This window comes from Miniopterus schreibersii (genome assembly GCF_964146895.1).
Source record: "Miniopterus schreibersii genome assembly, chromosome: 14".
NCBI lineage: Eukaryota > Metazoa > Chordata > Mammalia > Chiroptera > Miniopteridae > Miniopterus > Miniopterus schreibersii.
Genome location: NC_138114.1, coordinates 24,051,460 through 24,069,562, shown reverse-complemented (window position 1 = coordinate 24,069,562; position 18,103 = coordinate 24,051,460). Strand labels below are relative to the sequence as shown.

The following is an 18,103-nucleotide window of genomic DNA, read 5'->3' as shown; positions in this document are numbered from 1 at the left end:
CCAGTGTGGGTCAGTGGTTGAACGTCGACCCATGTACCAGGAGGTCACCGGTTCTATTCCCAATCAGGGCACATGCCCAGATCGCACAGGAGGCAGCCAGTTGATGTTGATGGTTCTCTCTCATTAATGCTTCTATCTCTCTCCCTCTCCCTTCTTCTCTCTCTGAAAATCAGTAAAAAGGGGGGGAAAATGTTTAAAGTTCAATCAGAGTAGTGTGGAGCAGAGTTACTTTATAAGATCTCAGTGGAGTTAGACAGAAATAAGAGTTACGGTATAATAATTTCAGATAAATGATGTAAGAGAAAATCCATGTTTGGTTTTGTGTGAATTGTCCTTATAATTGTCTCCTTCACCCAAAATGGGCTAATGAGATGCTGTGAGGAATCTTAGGCACTATCTCCCTGAACCGCGAAGAAAAGATATCTAGCGAAGTCAAGTGATTTGCTCAATAACCCACAGCTAGTCAGTGGCAAAGCCAGGCCAGGCTCTTCTGCCTTCACGACTATTTATTTGTATCCTTACAACATGACATTCATTTATGAGAATGGATGAGAAATATATGCTAACATTTTGTAAAACTGAAAAGCAAGCCACAATATAAACCCAAAATATTTCTAATTAAATATGTTAGCCTAAAAGTAGGAAATTATTTTTTATCAATTTATTTACCATGTTGAACACTAACATAAAAGGCAGGTGTAGGAGTAAGGTGGCAAGAGCTATTAAAAAAGAAACCTTCCTGCCCACTTAAACAAACAGAAATACTGCGGGCGAGAAACCCTAAGCATTTGAAAATGTCAATCGTCTTGTGCTCTTTTGACTGGGTCCCAATGTGATCAAACAGGATGGACAAAATGAGTTCTGAAGAGAGATCTGAGAAAAAGTCAGATGGTAATCTATCTTGTGAATTAAGGAAAACAAGTCCTCATAAAGAGGAGGGCCAGGGGGAGGGTGGGGGGGAGACAGAACACAAGCCTAGTTCCCCAAGAAAGAAGAGATCATATAAATGAGCAGGTGGAGTTAAGAAAAAAACTTTATATGCTGGGGGTTCTTCCAGTTCTTAATTCTTGGTCAATTAAGCAACTATAAAAACATCTCAGCTTTACTCATGCTTCTGTGTGCTTCCCCCATTCCTAAATTTAATAGTTAGACGTGGGCAGGAGGTAAGATTTAAGCTGTATCAGTCTTACCTATCACCACATAACTGTCAACTCGTGAAAGTGAAAATGTGGAGAGAAAATACTTTAAGAAGTAGACTGGCAAAGAAATAGCTCATCAGCAAGCCCTGTCAGCTCAACCTACAAAATAGATTCCTAATCTTTACACTAGTTCTCTTGTCTCCCCTCTGCATTACTGCCTCCAATCAGGGTTTCTCTGCTGTTACACTCCCCCCACTACCAATCTCTGAAAAATGTATAACAGATCAAGTCGTTCTCCTGCCCAAAGCTCTCCAAACACTTCCCACCACACTTACAAGCTCCAACTGCCTACAAGGACCCTAAACTCCCTATCACCCCTACCCAAGGCCTATAAGACCTATATAATATGACCCTTATCTACCTCCCCAACTTTATCTCCCTTCGGGAACTCGGAAGGTCACTGTGTTCTCTAACCCCACAGGCCCTCATTCTGGTCCCCAGTTATACCAAGATCCTTCCCACCGGGCCAAAGTCAAGGTATCTAATACTCTTTTTCTTATCCTCACCTGAGGATTTTTCCATTGATTTTTTTTTTTTTTTTTAGAAAGAGTAGAGGGGAGGGAGGAGAGAGAAAGGGAGAAACATCGATGTGAGAGAGACACATCCATTAGTTGCCTCCACAGGCACCCCTCAGGGAGAGGGGTGGGGAGGTGGAGCCTGCAACCGACGTACGTGCCCTTGACCCTTCGGTCTGCAAGACAACCTTAGGGCTGTTTTCCTGGACTTGAAGAGCTCTGACCAGATTTTTCCATGACTGACTCCTTAATATTCAGGAGCAGCTCAAATGTCACCCCTGAAAACCCAAGTAACACTACACATATGCACACACCACACCATCCTATCATCCTGTTTTGTTTTCATAAATTTATCTCTGTCTGAAATTATGTTGTTCATTTATTTGTACTGTGTAACAACCTCCACCCCCCAAATACACACACACACAGACACAATGTTCTACATACGATCATCAGTGTCTACACATATATCTTATTATTCCATTTTATAGATGAGCTGCAGTTAAATAAGTGCAGACAACTATTAAGAAGTGGCAGGAAAAAAAAAAGAAAATGCCCAGCCGGGCGTGGCTCAGCGGTTGAGAGTCCACCTAGGATCCAGGTGATCGAGGTTCAATTCCCGGTCAGGGCACATGCCCAGGTTGTGGGCTCAATCCCCAGTCAGGGGTGTGCAGGAGGCAGCCAATGGGTGAGTCTCTCATCATTGATGTTTTTCTCTCTCTCTCTCTCCTTTCCTCTCTCTGAAATCAATAAAGATATATTTTTACAAAAAATAGAAGTGGCAGATTCAGAAATCAAACACATCTGTATACTACTAAAGTCCGTGTTCTATGGAATCTATACCACCCACTAATTATATCTTTTTTATTAAATTTATTGGGTGATATTGGTTAATATGATCATAGAGGTTTCAGGTATGGGTTTCTGTTAAAAGATCTGTATATTGCACTGTGTGCCCACCACCCAAAGTCAAATCTTCTCCTGCAACCTTATATTAGGAACCCCTTCACCCACTAATTATACCTTAATAGAAGTAAAACCAATAAACAAAAATCCAGATTTGTAAATGAAGGGGATTTTTCTCTTAAATATTCCTCACTTTAGAAAAAGAATGTCTGGGATTTTATTACAGGGTGAACTTTGACAGTACATTTAAATACCTTAAAAATGGCACGGCAACCTCTGAAAATGAATTAATCTTAAAAGTCCTTTTCTAAAACAAAGTCACCATGTCAATCAAAATCACCAAATATTAAGAACTGATTCACTATTTCCAGATCTAATACTGGTTCTCAAACTGGGCTGATAATGAAGAATCATTTAGGGAACAGCTTAAAAATAAAAATTCTAGGCTTCACTCCAGTTCTGAGTCAGAATTCCTGGGATGTGACCCCCAAATCTTTACTTTTATAAAGCTCCTCATGAACTTCTGATGAGTAACCAGGGTTCGGATCGACTGTCGCCCTAACCCCAGCACTCTACAAGTGAATAAACTGAGGAGCTAAGAGGGTAAGGTTTGTCTAAAGACATAAAGTAGCACAGTACACTAGAAAAACAATATCCTCCACATTTGGTGCTTTTAACACCAATTCATGCTACTGTTTTTGGTAAAACTGTATGCTCTGCTGTTTGGGCCCCGCTGGTTACTTACTATCCTCATGCAACTTAGTCCCTCATCTGCAAACTGAGAACAACAGAGCTCACCTCTTAAGAGCTGCTGTGAGGATGAAAGAGTGTAATACCCATAATGTAATGCACTTAACACAGTGCCTAGTATATAAATACTGAGTGTTCATGATATAGGTTACATAGTTCCCTAAAAAAAGCATGCCTTTACTGAACCACTCCAATTACAAAATGAACTGGAAGCCCATGTTGAACTTTGGAAGTCCAAAGGGACTTTAAACTCAGGGTAAGAGCGTGCCTGATTCTCATACACCATTGTTTCTTACAGGACTCCTCAGAATCACCTAGTGAATGAATCTCTGTATGGACACCGGTAATCTGTATTTTTAAATAGCTTCCTCCCCCTCCCCCGCCAGGTGCTTCTTAGGCAAACCAAGGTTTGATAAAGAGGAGTGTACAGAATCCGTGACCACAGCAAATGACCTCTCGAGTCCAAGCAAAAAACTGTGCTCTGTAGCCAGAGGAGCGGCGTCATCAGACCCTGATGCAAACAGCAGCTGGGGACAACCGTGCAGAGGAGTCGCTGTGACCACCAGGGACTGCCTCGACCCTCTCCTCTCCCAAGAAACATAAAAAATCACGAACGTGCCCTCCCATAACTCCCGTGGCACAGTGCTGCAAAGGGCGCCACGAGGTGCTAAAGCAAACCCAAAGCCTTCCTTCCCAGGAGCGAGGCCAGAGGAAAGCGACCCTGGACGGCCGACCACGCCCCAGCGGCGTCAAAAGGTCAATGACCCTCTCGGCGAAAAGCCTCCAAGCTACAAGCCACCTGCCGGAAGTGCGTCACCCCAGCCTGCAGGGGCTGCCGGGAGTTGTAGTTAACTGGTTCTTTCTCGTGCGCCCAATTCGCCTTTTTTCAAATACTCAAACATCTTGGAACCGTAAGGAAGGTCGCTTTATGACCAACAAATCTAATCCTCCCCTTTTCCAGGGGACAGAGGCACTTTCTCGGAGCTCGTGCGGAATAACGGACTACAAGTCCCAGCATGCTGTGCAAGGCGCTCCAAGCGCCCGGCCACCATGTAGGTACGGGCCGCATCAATGGAGCGTCGGGCGTAAGGCAGAGCCTGCCACGGTCCGCAAGGCCGGTACCTGCTCGGGGATCGCGAGTGCCGGTGGGGGCCGTGCGCGTGCGCGCGCCGAGGGGGCGTGAGGCAGGAGCGCCGGGCAGTTGCGAGCGCGCGCCTGCCGAGCTTCGCGGCAGCGGTGCCCCGCGCCCCACGAGCCGGTCGTTGCGGGGCCTCCCGCCTCGCCCAGGGCGCGCGCAGCCGTGGCGGCCGCCGGTGACCGCAAGGGGCGGAGGAAAGGAGGGGGACGGCCTCGGCACTCGGTGGAACCGCAGTGCATGCCCGGAGACAACATGGCCTCCCTGATTCAGCGGGTCGCCCGCCAGGCGTGCCTCACCTTCCGAGGCCGCGGGGGCGGCCGCAGCGCTTCCGACCGCGGCGCGGTGCCAGGCCCCGACGCGCCGGTGCCGCAGGGCTTCCTGGAGAACCTCAGCAAGCTGAAGAGCCTGCTGACCCAGGTCCGCGCCGAGGACCTGAATATCGCCCCGCGCAAGGCCACGCTGCAGCCGCTGCCGCCCAACCTGCCACCCGTTACCTACATGCACATCTACGAGACGGACGGCTTCAGCCTCGGCGTGTTCCTGCTCAAGAGCGGCACGTCCATCCCGCTGCACGACCACCCGGGCATGCACGGCATGCTCAAGGTGCTCTACGGCACCGTGCGCATCAGCTGCCTGGACAAGCTGGAGGCGGGCGGCGGGCAGCAGCCGCGGGCCCCGCCGCCCGAGCAGTTCGAGCCGCCGCTGCAGGCCCGGGAGCGGGACGCCGTCCGGCCTGGCGTGCTCCGCTCGCGGGCCGAGTACACCGAGGCCAGCGGCCCCTGCGTCCTCACGCCGCACCGGGACAACCTGCACCAGATCGACGCTGTGGACGGCCCCGCCGCCTTCCTGGACATTCTGGCCCCACCCTACGACCCCGACGACGGCCGGGACTGCCACTATTACCGGGTGCTGGAACCCGTCAGGGCCAAGGAGGCCTCCGGATCTAGCTGTGACCTGCCCCGAGAGGTGTGGCTCCTTGAGACCCCGCAGGCCGATGACTTCTGGTGTGAGGGGGAGCCCTATCCAGGTCCCAAGGTCGTCCCTTGAAGCCGCAGGCTCCCAGAAGCCGTGCCCTGCTCAGATCTGGGCCTGGCTGCCAGCGACCTAAAGGGCTCTCCCCCTACCCCCCGGCTGCCTGGGCACTGGATCTACTGGAGTGGGCTGTAGCTGCTTCCTCGGGAACCTTGGGAATCGTGGACGACTGGACTTCAGCCACGGGGCACGGTTATGGGGGCGGGGGAGGCTAGGTTGTTTCCTGGCTCTGTCACTGCCACCAGGGTTTTGATTTAGGGGGAGGGAGAGGGGGAGGGCAGCAGGGGACTCTCTGAAGTGCTTCCATCCTAAAGCCATAATGAAAATATTCTTCCCTCTGTTCCCATTCTATACAAAATACACTGAAAGGTTTTCTCTTCCCCCATCGCCCCCGCCCTGGGTAAATAGGGTTTGTTTTCCACTTATGCCCTATGCCCTTTACTCCTTATTATAGTTTTAACTTATTGACTGTGCATGACCCAGTGGTTTGAATTGTTTTTAGTTCAAGACATTGGTTAAAAACTAGGCTTAAAGAGATGAGCTACTGTTTAAAGTGAGCTGCCCTGCCTGATTAATTTGTTGTGAAAATTAAATCATTTTTCCAGAGTTGGGGGATGGATCATCCCCAAAACATAGCTATGCATGCAGAGGACAAGATTTTCTTTCCTCCCCTTGCCCAGTAGCCACATCTGGTTTACTCCGGCAGCATCTACTAAGAAATTCATACCTGCACATAATCAGTGACAAATTGTCACATGGAGGTTACCTTCCCTATGGAGTCTCCAGATCTGTGAGTTGAGCAGATTTCTTGTTGCAGATTCACCTTTAATGCAAAAATTATATTATCCTCAAGTGACTTCTTTTGTCATAGTCTAAGAGATGGTAGGGTAAATCTGTATTTTCTAACCAGAAGATTCAGAGGCACTGAATCAGTATGCTTCCACATAACTGAATGTAAAACACCCCTAACCAGCTGTTGAATTCCATGTCCCTGTTTACTTGTATTTTCCCGCAAAAGTAGAGAAAAATGTTGATGACTATTTCAAATTCTCTCAGCCCTAATGTTCCAGAGGGCTGGTAGTTACAGCTGTGTTGGTGGCCCTGTTCTCAGAACCCTCTCCCTCTCACAGGAGAGCCAGTGCTTACTTCATCTAGTGTGGTTTTCTATTGGAAGAGAGAGAAGGCATTAGTGATCAAGGCTACAGAATTAACTATCCTGCTGGCCATTTCAGGGCACCAAAAGTTGGGGCAAAACTTGCCACTCCCAGCCTCTTGAACAGTTGTGCTATCTGTTACTAGTTTTATATTTGTCCTTTTAATAGGCTGAGCAACTTGACTTTGTTTACAAACACATTGACACCATTTGCTTCAGGCCATGAAGCACTATTGTTTCCCCCTTTTTACTATTTATAGGATTCCTTTTTTCATAAACTTTTAACAAAAACATACTGTAGAAATAAACACATTAAAATTTGCCCAGCTGTCTTCTAAGCCCTCTTGATTGACTTGCCCATGTGGCAGTCCAGTTCTAATATCTGTAATAAAGGGAGATTTACTATTGGTGAAAAGTGTGGACCCTGTAGGAAAACAGTATGTGCCTTGCCTTTTTATGCATACTGGGTTACAGAGGCCCAGAGTAAAGGAATATTTGTTCCCAATTTTTAAAATAGAATGAAAAGGCAAATCCTCAATGATTTTTTTTTTTTTTTTCTTTACAAAAAGGATGCTTCTTCAAGGTGACATGCCACTATGTTATAAATCCTGACACAGGCATAAGGCCAAGAATTTTCTCCAGGGTTACTAACATTGCTTTATGGTAGCTTCATATTCTGATGTGGTTTAATATAACCTGGGGGCAGTTTGAAGCAGTTCTTCATGCATTCAGTTCAAAAAGAAGTTCTAGATGTGCAAACGATTTTTCTTAGAAAAATGTTTACCAAATGGATGTTTTTCATAGCACAGTATGAGTGTGTTAGTTATCAGTCACATACCTACCCATCTGAATTATATTGTAGCAAAAAGTTAAGACCAGTTAAGATTATGGATAGTAATGTGTATGTTATAATACAACCTGGAGTACATTAAACTGACTATAAGAAATCATCCAGGCAATAGGACAGTAATAAAGAGATATTTTTTTCCAAACTTCATTATGAAAAGTGTTAAAGTTCTAAAGTACAGGCAAGTTGAATGGGAAAAAACTAAGGTGCTTTTCAAAAAAATAACTGAAATTGTTGCAGGCCAAAACAGCAATATCATATTTCTAGTTCAGTTCAAAAGGAACAGTGAAACTTTTGGTTCACTAATAAATTCTGAATAAATTAATGGTGAACACAAAATGTAACCTGTTTTAGTGAGCCACTGAGAAAAGACTCTTATTACAAAGACAAATGTGCAGAAAAACCTTGCACCTTTCTGCATGAACTTAGGACTGACTTCATGTGCTGCTATTGTGTTCCCATGTATTCCTGCAATATAGACTGTTTTAGTAACAACTGTGGGAAAAAGTTGTCTTCCCTACAAAGACTAATGAGCACAATGGTACTAATCACTTAATTTTCTATTGAATAACATGCAATAATTGCCTCTCACAGGTAAGAAGTTCTCTGTCTACTTTTAAAGCTTTTTAATTTTCTGGTTATATCCATGGCCACTTATATGAATGGAGAGTATTGTGCACCTATGTACTACTTTGAGAATTGATTTTTTTACTAAGCCTGATTTGCACAAATTGAGTTTATACCAATTGCTGTTTGTTAACAAAAATGGTGAGCCTATTTTTAAAGTAATATGTGTTTGTCAACAGGAGTGGGTTCTCTGACCTTTTAACACTTACATCACTTAACTTCTCCCAAAATCTCCACCTTTTATTCCTCCTTTTGCATTGTCCCTTTGTAGGTACCTCAGTCTTGGCACCCCAAGAGGACTCTGTTATCTCTCATCTATTCCAAATGACTTTGAATCTTGTGCTATTGCTCTACTGCTTGAGGGAGAAGCAATATATCTTTAATTCAGGGCTCTGCCCACTGCTATTCAACTCTAACCTGAGGGCAGTAACACTCATGTAACTCTCCTGGTCTGAACTCAGGACCATTGATCCCTTTAGTGCAATGAGGCATCTATTGTCAAAGACGGATATCATTTGTTAAGCCCCATATAAATACTGAATTTTCAGGTCCAGGGATGTTTATGTTTCTGGGTTAAAATCAGAGTACTTATGGAAAATAAAGGCATGTTTGAAATTGCTTAGAGGTTAATCTTATTTGATTATCGCAAAATAGAGAAGGAAAATATTACTTTCTACAGTGGCTACATTTTACTTGCTGTTAAAGGTTCATGGTCTATACTGTAAGATAATGTTGAACTAAAAACTGGGGGCCTGCAGATTCTAAAGTTTATTTCCTTGAGAGTGAGCTTTGAAATGGTCTAATTGAAAACATATCTGAAACTATTTAATGTTTAATCATACTGTTTTGCTGCAACAGAAAATATGTTTTCTATTTGACCTAAGGAAAAATAAACTAGTGCAAGGAAACAAAAAATACTTTCATCCACAAAGGAAAGAAAATTTGGACTTAAATATTTTCTTGTCTTTAGTTTTACTGTAAAAATTGTTTGGACTGGAGGCATTTTAGGCACTTGAGATGATGCTGACCATTCTGTCTCACACATACACACACACTGTATTGAACTGTTCAAATATCACTACAGGCATGTTTAACATATATACCCAACAATGTGTCTTAATTTCATTAGCAGTTAGGATACTGAAATTAAATAGCCTGGTTTATGAATAATGGAAAAGCTTATTTGGGTGTAATAGGCCTATTTTTTGCATTCACTGAACATCTCAGATGCATTTTGATCTTTAAGGAATTACTCTCCAGAAGTTTATTTTTAATAAGAATTCCTAGTAGCAGCTGGAACAGTACTACTATTCAATAAAGCATTGAATATAAGAAGGAACCCACTTGGCTTTATATGCTTTATTTCTTGAGCAAAGTAAGAAAATGAGACACTTGTGAAAAGCACCTGAATGTTTCAAGCCAAAAGTAAAACCTAATTAAAGACTGACCTAACACGTTGAAATCAAGGGGTAAAAGCCACGGGGTTGACCTGAAGAAACGCCTTACGGTATGTTACACCACTTCACCAAGCCTGTGTCAGGGCTGAAGAGTGAGCGTGTAGCCGATTTAACTATCAAAATGTATTTAATCTTACTCTCTTAAAAAGCTTTTTTAGTCTGTTGTCAACAGTTGTTTACATTATCTTGACTGAAGTTGCTGTGAAATTAAAATTTGGCAAGATATAGATCTTATAAAACTTAGGTGTGCTATATGCTAATTAATGATATTTTGATAGGAGGGAAGTCTGCATTAAAAACAATTATCAAAATGTGGCATTGCTTTATACATGTTAAACAAAATTGGCCAGGCAAGAGTGATAATATGCTGACAAGCTAGGAAATAGGAATCTAAGAGTTAACACCAGTCATTGGAACAATCTAACACAAGTTTAGAAACTTCTATTTAGTAGTTACAGAAAGAGGTATTCTACATCTTTGAAATTTGAACAGGGAATAAATAAGAAAAGGGTTAATTCCACATATTAGATTTCAAAATCTAGTGCTGGTGAAGGCAAAAAGCAGTTTCCAGGAGTAGCTGTTGCTGTCTGCTCAAGTACAGCCATCATTTATCAGCCAGGACAAACATGGACAGGGTTTTCAGACAATGTAGCTAAATCGTGGGCACTCCAAGATGTTACGCTTGTGTAAGGATCCAGAAGCAGAGGGTGAAGTTAAATATTTAGACCCAATTTTAGAGATAACTTCATAAAGACAATCATTTGCTTTGTATGACAGTTGACAACTTTTTTTGGTGACTTTATATTTTAAAATCACTGCAACAGGCTTGCAGTAAAATGAACCCTAGAGTGTACTCTTGCAAACCATTACCCAGTACCATGGAGGACAGTATTTGCCTATTTAATTAAAATTGTATTTCTTTGAGATTTTAAGGCTGGTGAGCTGGGTGTTTTAGTAATCTCTAGACCCACCAAACCTATGGCAGGTTAATGATCCTTCTGAATAGGGGTAAATCAGGGAGAAATGAGTCCTAGGGTAATTCCTTTGGCAACCCATTAATGCTGTCATCAGTAGTATCTGAATACATTTTTGATCTGAAGATGTGATAGCACTTTTCAAAAAGTTTTCTGTGGTTGTGAGACTAATCCAGGAACCTGAAAGTCATTTCCAGCTTGACCACACCACCACACTTTCCACAAAGCCACATTTCGTCTGAGTTCCTGGCCCTGGTCAGGGTTCTGAAAGCAGTGGCAAATGTGTAGTCTCCGAGTGGGCACTTGTTTGTAAGTATTTATTTTCCGGAGCCCACTCAGGAGGGGTGAGAAGCTATAGGCTGTTGCAGAGGACGGAACAATGAGTCAAAAGCACGCCTCCCCGCTTTTACACTAATGCTCTGGGGAAATCCCCGGAGCACCAGCGCTTGATTATGAATGGAGATTGCTTTGGGGTGAGAGGGCTGGTGTTGAGAGGCTAGCACAGAAAACTTGGATATCCTGACTTGTCAAAGTGCTAAAAAATCACTGGATGACTACTGAATTCCCATCCAGCCAACCTTTCAGAAATGATTTCTAGAACGAAGATATTGTTGAAAAGTATTTATTTACACTATAGTTATAAACCATCCATTATCTGAACTTCAGTTAGTGGTCTTGTGTTAGAATAAATCATTTGTTTCCACAACTATTAAGAGCTAATAACCAAACAAGTCAGCTCAGTAACATTATTTACATTCTTATCTGCAATTTGACTACAAAGGTAACACTTTTAAGTCACAAAACAGAGCATACAAAAATATACTTTCTAAAAAAAAAAATTCCAAATATTAATAGGCAGGTATGTACAGCCATACTAAACCCAGGGAGTGATTTTTTTTTTTTCCATAGTAAGGCAACCCATTTACATGCAGACCCTGTAACATTGTCTACATCACACAAGGCACCAAGGACACTTCCAACACAATTGCATGCATCCTAGTTTCAGAGAATATATGTACATCCCCTTTTAAATAAGTTAACCTCTGACTCGTTTCAAGAGGTCATAAATGCTTTACTTTTTTTTTTCCCAAAGGTTCAGAACTTGGAGAACAGTGCACATCAAAAATACACAAAATCTGAGTGGATATACACTGCAAAAATAGTCTTTACGTTTCTCAAACAACTCAAAAAGGAGCAGATATTGCTATGTCCCTCCTGTCACATTGCACTTCTGTTCTGAGTTTATAATACATATTGCTTAAAGGGTTGAGAGGACTAGATAAGCTTTGATTCACTGTTGTAGGGCCACAGAATGCAGCTTAAAGACCATGCTTTACTCATTGTACATCCCCCAAATCAGTCCCAAGCCATAAAGTGCACATCAGTTTTGCTTCTGTCTTTGCTGTCCCCACCTGAAGAAATCAGCATCTCCCAATCTACTGTACAAAACATTTCAGATCAACTCTTGACATTCAGAGTCAAAAACCTGTAACTGGTCAAAATAAGAGAGAGGAGAGCAAAACCTAGTCAAACAACCCTTAAAGCAGGGTCAGGCCTCAGCCCTCTAGGCCAGGGACCCCCACCAAGCCCCCTTCGGAACCTCCCCCTGACCTTGGGGCGATAGTCAACTCACCAAAGACAGACTAAGGTGGGCTAACATTTAGGGAGGACCTGCTTCTAAGTGGAAAGGGGCGCAACCCGGGCTCCCCCGAGGCCCTTTGCCCAATGGAGGGGGAGAGGGGCAGGAGAGGGTGGTAGTGTTTGTTGTGCAGCTCCAGCGGACCGAGGGCCTCTGGGACCTCCAGAGGCTGGCGTGGCAGCCTGAGTCTGGTCTCAAGGTGTCCTGGTCCTAGAGGAGCAAGTGGCCAGGGACCCTCCAGCAATGGCGCTGCCGTTGCTGCTGCACAGGGGCACTCCAGCCTGCGCGCCCCCGGCGCACGAGGCCGTGGAAGCCGCCGGCACCGACGAGGAGGGGGCACTGCTTTTGCGCTCCTTCTGTCTCAGGTGGATCTTGGTGTGGCGCTTCCTCTCATCACTCCTGGCAAACTTGCGGCCGCAGTAGTCACAGGCAAAGGGCTTCTCGCCGGTGTGCGTGCGGATGTGGGTAGTGAGGTGGTCACTTCGGCTGAAGTTGCGCATGCAGATCCGGCACTGGAAGGGCTTGTGCCCGGTGTGGATGCGGATGTGCCGCGTCAGCTCGTCGGAGCGGGAAAAGCGCCGGTCACAGCCTTCCGCCGGGCAGGGGTAAGGCCTCTCATGCACCGGAGTCTTGCTGGGCCTGTTGGGGTACTTGCGAGGCCTCAGGATGGGCCGCAGCGGCAGGTGGTGGGGGTTGAAGGCGGCGGCGGCGGCGGAGCTGCTGCTAGGCAGCCGGGGCCCCTCGCCGCCTCCACTGGCCCCTGGCCCTGGCGCCCCCGCACTGGGGCCCCCCAGAGTAAAGTTGCGGATAGTGGAGAGTGGAGTGAGTGGAGGGGGGACCCGCAGGGAGTCCAGGGGACAGGGAAAGGGCTTGCGGTCCGGGACAGCTGTGCCATGTAGGTCTCGCTGGCACTGTGGTGGGAAAAATCCAGGATAGTCTGGGATCACCGGGAAGAGACCTGGGTCCGTGGTCGGCTTGGGGGACGGGTAGGAAGGAGGCGGTGGGTAGCCCAGAGAGGAGGAGGTGGAGGTGGTGGCTGGGGACAGGAACGCTGAGGGGTCCTGGTAGAGGTCTCCTGTGCAGCCCGAATAAGGAGGCGGCGGCAGAGGCGGAGAGTAGATGTCCAGGTCGGGCTGGTTCTGGGACATGCTGCACACACCCAGGGGTCCCGTGGCCAGTGGGTTGGGGGAGGCGGAGGTGACGCTGGACGAGGCTGTGGTGGAAGCTGGGGAGGTGACCCCCTGCAGGATGCCTGCACTCACGATGTTGATGATGCCTTCTGGGTAGCAGCTGGCGCCAGCGTACTGGGGGTCAATGGAGAACTTGCCCATGTAAGTGAAGGTCTGGTTTCGGGGTGCAGAGACGGGAGCAAAGCTGCTGGGATATGAGAGATCCAAGGACCTTTTCTCTCCAGTCATGTCAATGTTGATCATGCCATCTGGGGAGAGGGAAGAATGGAGGTGGGGCAATGAGAACACAGCCAAGAGCCCCGCTCACCCCCTCGCACACCGGTGCTTTCCCAGGGCCTAGGGTCCTAGTGCTTTAGAGCTGGGTGGGGAAGTCGCTGCCCAGAGACAGCAAGAGGAGGCTGTTCCAAGCCCCCACTGTGGCAGTCGGTACAGTCTAGGACGCAAACTACCTCCAGGCAAGCAGGATGAGCTGCTCCCGAGCCCCCCTCTACTCCGCCCCCCCCCCCCCCCCGGCCATCTGTGGCTCTCGTCCGCAATAAAAACACCCAATAATAGCAACAACAACATTAAAAATTCCCCATCTGCCTGGAACTTCTCTCCCTCTCTTTTGCTTGGGGGGTCCCACGGCTGGGGCACCACGCAGACAGCACCCAGGCTACTGATGCCAGCCAGTGCCGCCAAAGTGCCAGCCCTAGAGGGGAGCCCGGGAAAGGGGTCCGTGATGTCCCGGCTGCTCCCCACCTCCGGCGCCTCCCTCCCTCCCTCGCTGCGCTCCGCAGAACGCAGTTGGAGGGAATCCGGCGCGACGGAGGAAGGCGTGTATGGGTTTCCTCTCCCTCCCAACCCTGCCCCACACCCCCGCGTAGCCGCCCCAGCCCAAGGCCGGTGGCGGGGCTTAGAGAAAGGCGCGGGGGCCAGGGGAGACCACTTTTCGCCGCATCGCCAAGACAACCAGCGGCACCAGCGCCACCGCAGGCCTCCACCCGCAGCCTGGAAGCCTCCGCGCCGCGTCCCGCCCTCCGCCGCCGCCCCCTCCTCCCAGCCTCGCCAACCCCCTCAACTTCGCGGGCGGCGCGCAGGTGGGGGCGCTTCTTAAGGCCGCACCGGTTGCGCGTTCCGAGGCTTTCCCCGGGTGTGCTCTGCCCGGGAGCGAGCAGAGGACGCTTTCCTCCGGCGCTTCCCCGCCGCTCGGCTCTCCAGGCGCAGCGCTCTTCTCCAGAGCCCCGAACTTTCTCGTCACTTCGCCCCTACCCCGGGAGAGGGGAGGCCGAGGTGCCGCGGGCCGAGGGGCTTGCACAAGCCCCAAAGTCTGGTGGTGCACCTCTTCTGCTCTCCCCCCTGAGCCCGCCGGGAGCTGGGCGCGAGAGGCGCACGCACGCCGGCTCGCTGGCGACCCGGTACCTCTGCCCGCGCGCCCAGCTCCAGCACCCGATCCCTGCTTCCGCGGGGCCCCTCCTGCACCCAGTCTCAGAATTCAAAGCCAGTTCTGTCAACACCGTCCACCTCGCACCCCAACCCCTCTCCTCCAAGTCCTGCACACGCGCCGCACCCCACCCACAACCCCCGAGCTGCGAGAGTCCCGGCCCGAGAAGGGAACACGCGCTTACCTCCGGCCACTCCGTTCATCTGGTCAAAAGGGCCTCCCAGTTCGGCATTGGGGAAGATAGTCACCGACGTGGCGGCGAGGTCCTCCACCGGGTAGATGTTGTCAGACAGCTGGTGCACAAAACCACTGAGAGTTACTGGGATTTTGTCTAAGGCCTTGGCGGTCATCATTTGCTCCTCGCGCAACCTGGAGACCCAACTCCCTCGCTACCTGGAGTGTCAGAGAAGCCGTTTTGGAGTGGGATTGCGCTGCGCCTAGGCTGGTATCTCCTTTTGCCCTCCACACTTAAAAGCAACCACCAAAAAAAAAAAAGAAGAAGAAAAAATCCAACAGAAACAAAAGTAGCAAACAAGTTGCTGTATTTTTAAGAAAGAAGAAAAATGGCTCTTTGCCACTGGCTGTCTCCTGCGTTCCTGCTGGGAAGCCAGGAGTTGCTGGTGTAGTGTTGTTGTAACAGTGTGTCCCCTCGCCGAGCTATTAATCAATTGCTGCTCTCTCGGTTAGACGGAAAGTGTTGCTCTAAGTATTTATGAGCAGGTCCTCAATGCCCGTGACGTCGCTGCCCATATATGGACTGTGGAACAGGGCTGGGCCAAGCGGCTTTTGCCGTCACATGGCTGATTTGCATACGAGCTCCGCTGCACGGGCTCCGCCGGGCTCGCGGCCGCGTCTCGCTGGCCCCGGGGATCCGCGGGGGTCTGGGGCGCGCGGCCCGAGCCGCCGCTCCTGCCCGGGCCGAGGGCCTGGCGGGCGGGGGGCGCACGGTGGGTCGGGCTCAGGCCACTGGGGCGAGCGAGCGGGCTCGGGCTGCGGCGCGGCCTCCCGGGGCGGGGAGGAATTCCGGTTCTCCGGGACTTTCCAAAAAAGGCGAAGATCCGGTGCCGGCGGCCCCGCCTCCCCAGCCCTTGTTTGGGAGAGCCATTCCGGAAAATTAAACTTCGGAAAGAAACCGAGCGGAGCCGAGACACTACAGTCAAACCCCTACTCACTTTCTTGTCAGCTCAAAACCGCAAGAAAAAGGAGGCAGAAAAAAAAAAGGCAAAAAAAAAAAGCTTCATGCATTCACGGAAGCTGACTGCTTTTTTCTGAATTACTTGGTGGAAAGAAGTGGCTGATGATAAGAGTGAATGCGGTATTGCTTTTTTGGAAAGTCTGTTCTATTTATACAGGAGCGAAAACGGAACAGGTTTTGGGTTGTTTGTTTGTTTAAGTATTCTGGGCACCTTGGGGCCGGGGGGGGGGGGGTAAACCCTAGGAGGAGCAGAATAACTGCCCGGAGCTTAGAGAGAAACCCTCTGCGCGAGACCACCCCCCTTCCTCTGCCCGCGCTCTCCCCGCCCCCCTTCAGCTGCCGCCCGAAGCGGGCGCCCTTCCCGGCGCGTCTGGGCGGTCGGCTGTGTGGGGGCGTCCAGATGGAGGCTTGGACAGTCACCCTGCCCGGCCACACACACACTCACTCACTCACACTCTCTCTCACTCTCACACACGCTCCACTTCCGACACACACGCTCCCACCCCCGCTGCCTTCTTCACACACCCACTTGCACACCTTATGCCACACACCTCCCTGCTGACGGCGCGCCCGCCTCGCCAGCAGAGCGCCCCGCCGGCGGAGCGGGAGCCCGGGCTTGCTGGGCGGAGAACTTTGCGAAGACGCCCATCCTCACCTGACCGCTCGCACGGACCCGCTGCTACGGCGGCCCCCGAGCCCGGGGAGCCTCCGCTCCGGGGTGCGCGCAGTCCGCACACGCCCTACTCCAGAGCTCACACGTTAGAAGGCAGATTTTCCTTTTTCTCGTCAAGAGCCACCTGGGTGAGGTCCGGAAAGCGAATAGCATCACTAATGCCAATTTGGAGCGACTATCACCCACACGCGTTTCCCTTTGCGAGAAAATGGGGGCGGGGGGGGGGGCGGGAAGACCTGACCTTAATGTGAACCTCCCTTAGTTCCCAAAGCAATTTTTTAAAACTTTTCAGAGATCCAGATAGTGGCGGGTCTCTGGCTCGCTGCACGCACCGCTCCTACCTGCCAGAGCACCCGGGCCCGCACCGGGAGTGCTCTGGGCCTGGCCCGGGCGCCGCGCGAGGCTTGTCCCAAGTGCTCAAGCCTGGCGCGTCGCCGCCTGCCGGCCCCTTCCCGCCCCAGCGCCGGCCAGGCCTGGGATGAAGCGTGGGGGCAGCCTCCGGGACCCGGCGCGGCTCTTCCCAGCCCCGGGTCTGGGACCGCGCGAACCTCGTGGGGGTTCGGGCGGAGGAGAACCACTGCGCCACGCCGTGGAGGAAGCGCGGAGCTGCAGGCGGCCCTCCCGCAGCTCACCTGCCGCAGCCGCAGCCGCAGCCGCAGCCGCAGCGAGCCAGCTCCCGCCCGGCCCCGCACGCGGAGGTCGGAGCCTCCGGGTGGCCCGGGGTGGCCTCTGCCCCTCCACCCGAGAGCCATCTCTACCCCTGCCCGCCGCGGAATCTGTTTTCCAGTGGCCCGCCATATTCCTGACTTCAAACGCCCAGAGAAATTTGGGGAAAGTTTCTCACTCGTGCTGCGCGCTCTTTTCCAATTGGAGATTTTAAAAAATAAATAAAAGGAAATCGAAGCAAGGTTAGCACCCTTGTAGGCATCCCACCCTCGGCAAAAACGTGCCAAGTCCAGTTTCTTTAAAAAAAAAAGAAAAAGAAAGGAAAGAAGGAAGGAAGGAAGGAAAGAAAACTGCGCTCTTACCACGTGCGCCAGCCCGCTGCGCCTGCGATCCGGCCGGTCCCGCGGCCCCCGCGCTGACCACCGGCAAGACGACGCCTCGGAGGGGAGCCCGACTCGCATCTCCAGCCCTGAATTCGAAAAAAGAGGGGGGGGCGTTGACCGAGTTATGCAAATATGGGTCGTGGCAGCGGGGTTCGGGTGACGGCCCCGCCGGCCTCCGAGGTGAGGCACCCACCGGCGGCGAGCGCGGGTGCGGCGACAGCTAGCGCTTCGCTCCTCTGGGTGCACGTGGGCGGGCGGGCGAGTCTCCCGGGCCGCCCCGCTGCGGGCGCCGCCGCCAACCCGCTGGTGGCCACCAAGCGCCGCCCCGAGGGGGAG

The 18,103-nt window shown here is 50.0% G+C and overlaps 2 protein-coding genes across 3 annotated transcripts; one reads left to right on the top strand and one right to left on the bottom strand.

The window, feature by feature from the left end:
* The first annotated feature begins 1,747 nt into the window (after positions 1-1,747).
* ADO (2-aminoethanethiol dioxygenase) lies at positions 1,748-7,250 on the top strand. The gene has a single exon (XM_081157689.1). It carries the CDS (start codon positions 4,746-4,748, stop codon positions 5,553-5,555), a length of 810 nt encoding a protein of 269 aa, XP_081013815.1. The 5' UTR covers positions 1,748-4,745; the 3' UTR covers positions 5,556-7,250.
* Positions 7,251-11,217: 3,967 nt separating this feature from the next.
* EGR2 (early growth response 2) lies at positions 11,218-17,845 on the bottom strand (the record flags this gene model as incomplete). 2 transcript variants are annotated; one of them, XM_081158492.1, is made up of 3 exons in its annotated part: positions 11,218-13,675; positions 15,035-15,143; positions 17,747-17,845. In XM_081158492.1, the coding sequence occupies 3 exons, from the start codon at positions 17,843-17,845 to the stop codon at positions 12,432-12,434; spliced, it is 1,452 nt and encodes a 483-aa protein (XP_081014618.1). In that variant the 3' UTR covers positions 11,218-12,431. The 2 variants fall into 2 exon arrangements, with proteins under 2 accessions (XP_081014618.1, XP_081014619.1); XM_081158493.1 differs by lacking the exon at positions 17,747-17,845 and having other exon boundaries at positions 15,035-15,437.
* Between the last annotated feature and the right edge of the window lie 258 nt (positions 17,846-18,103).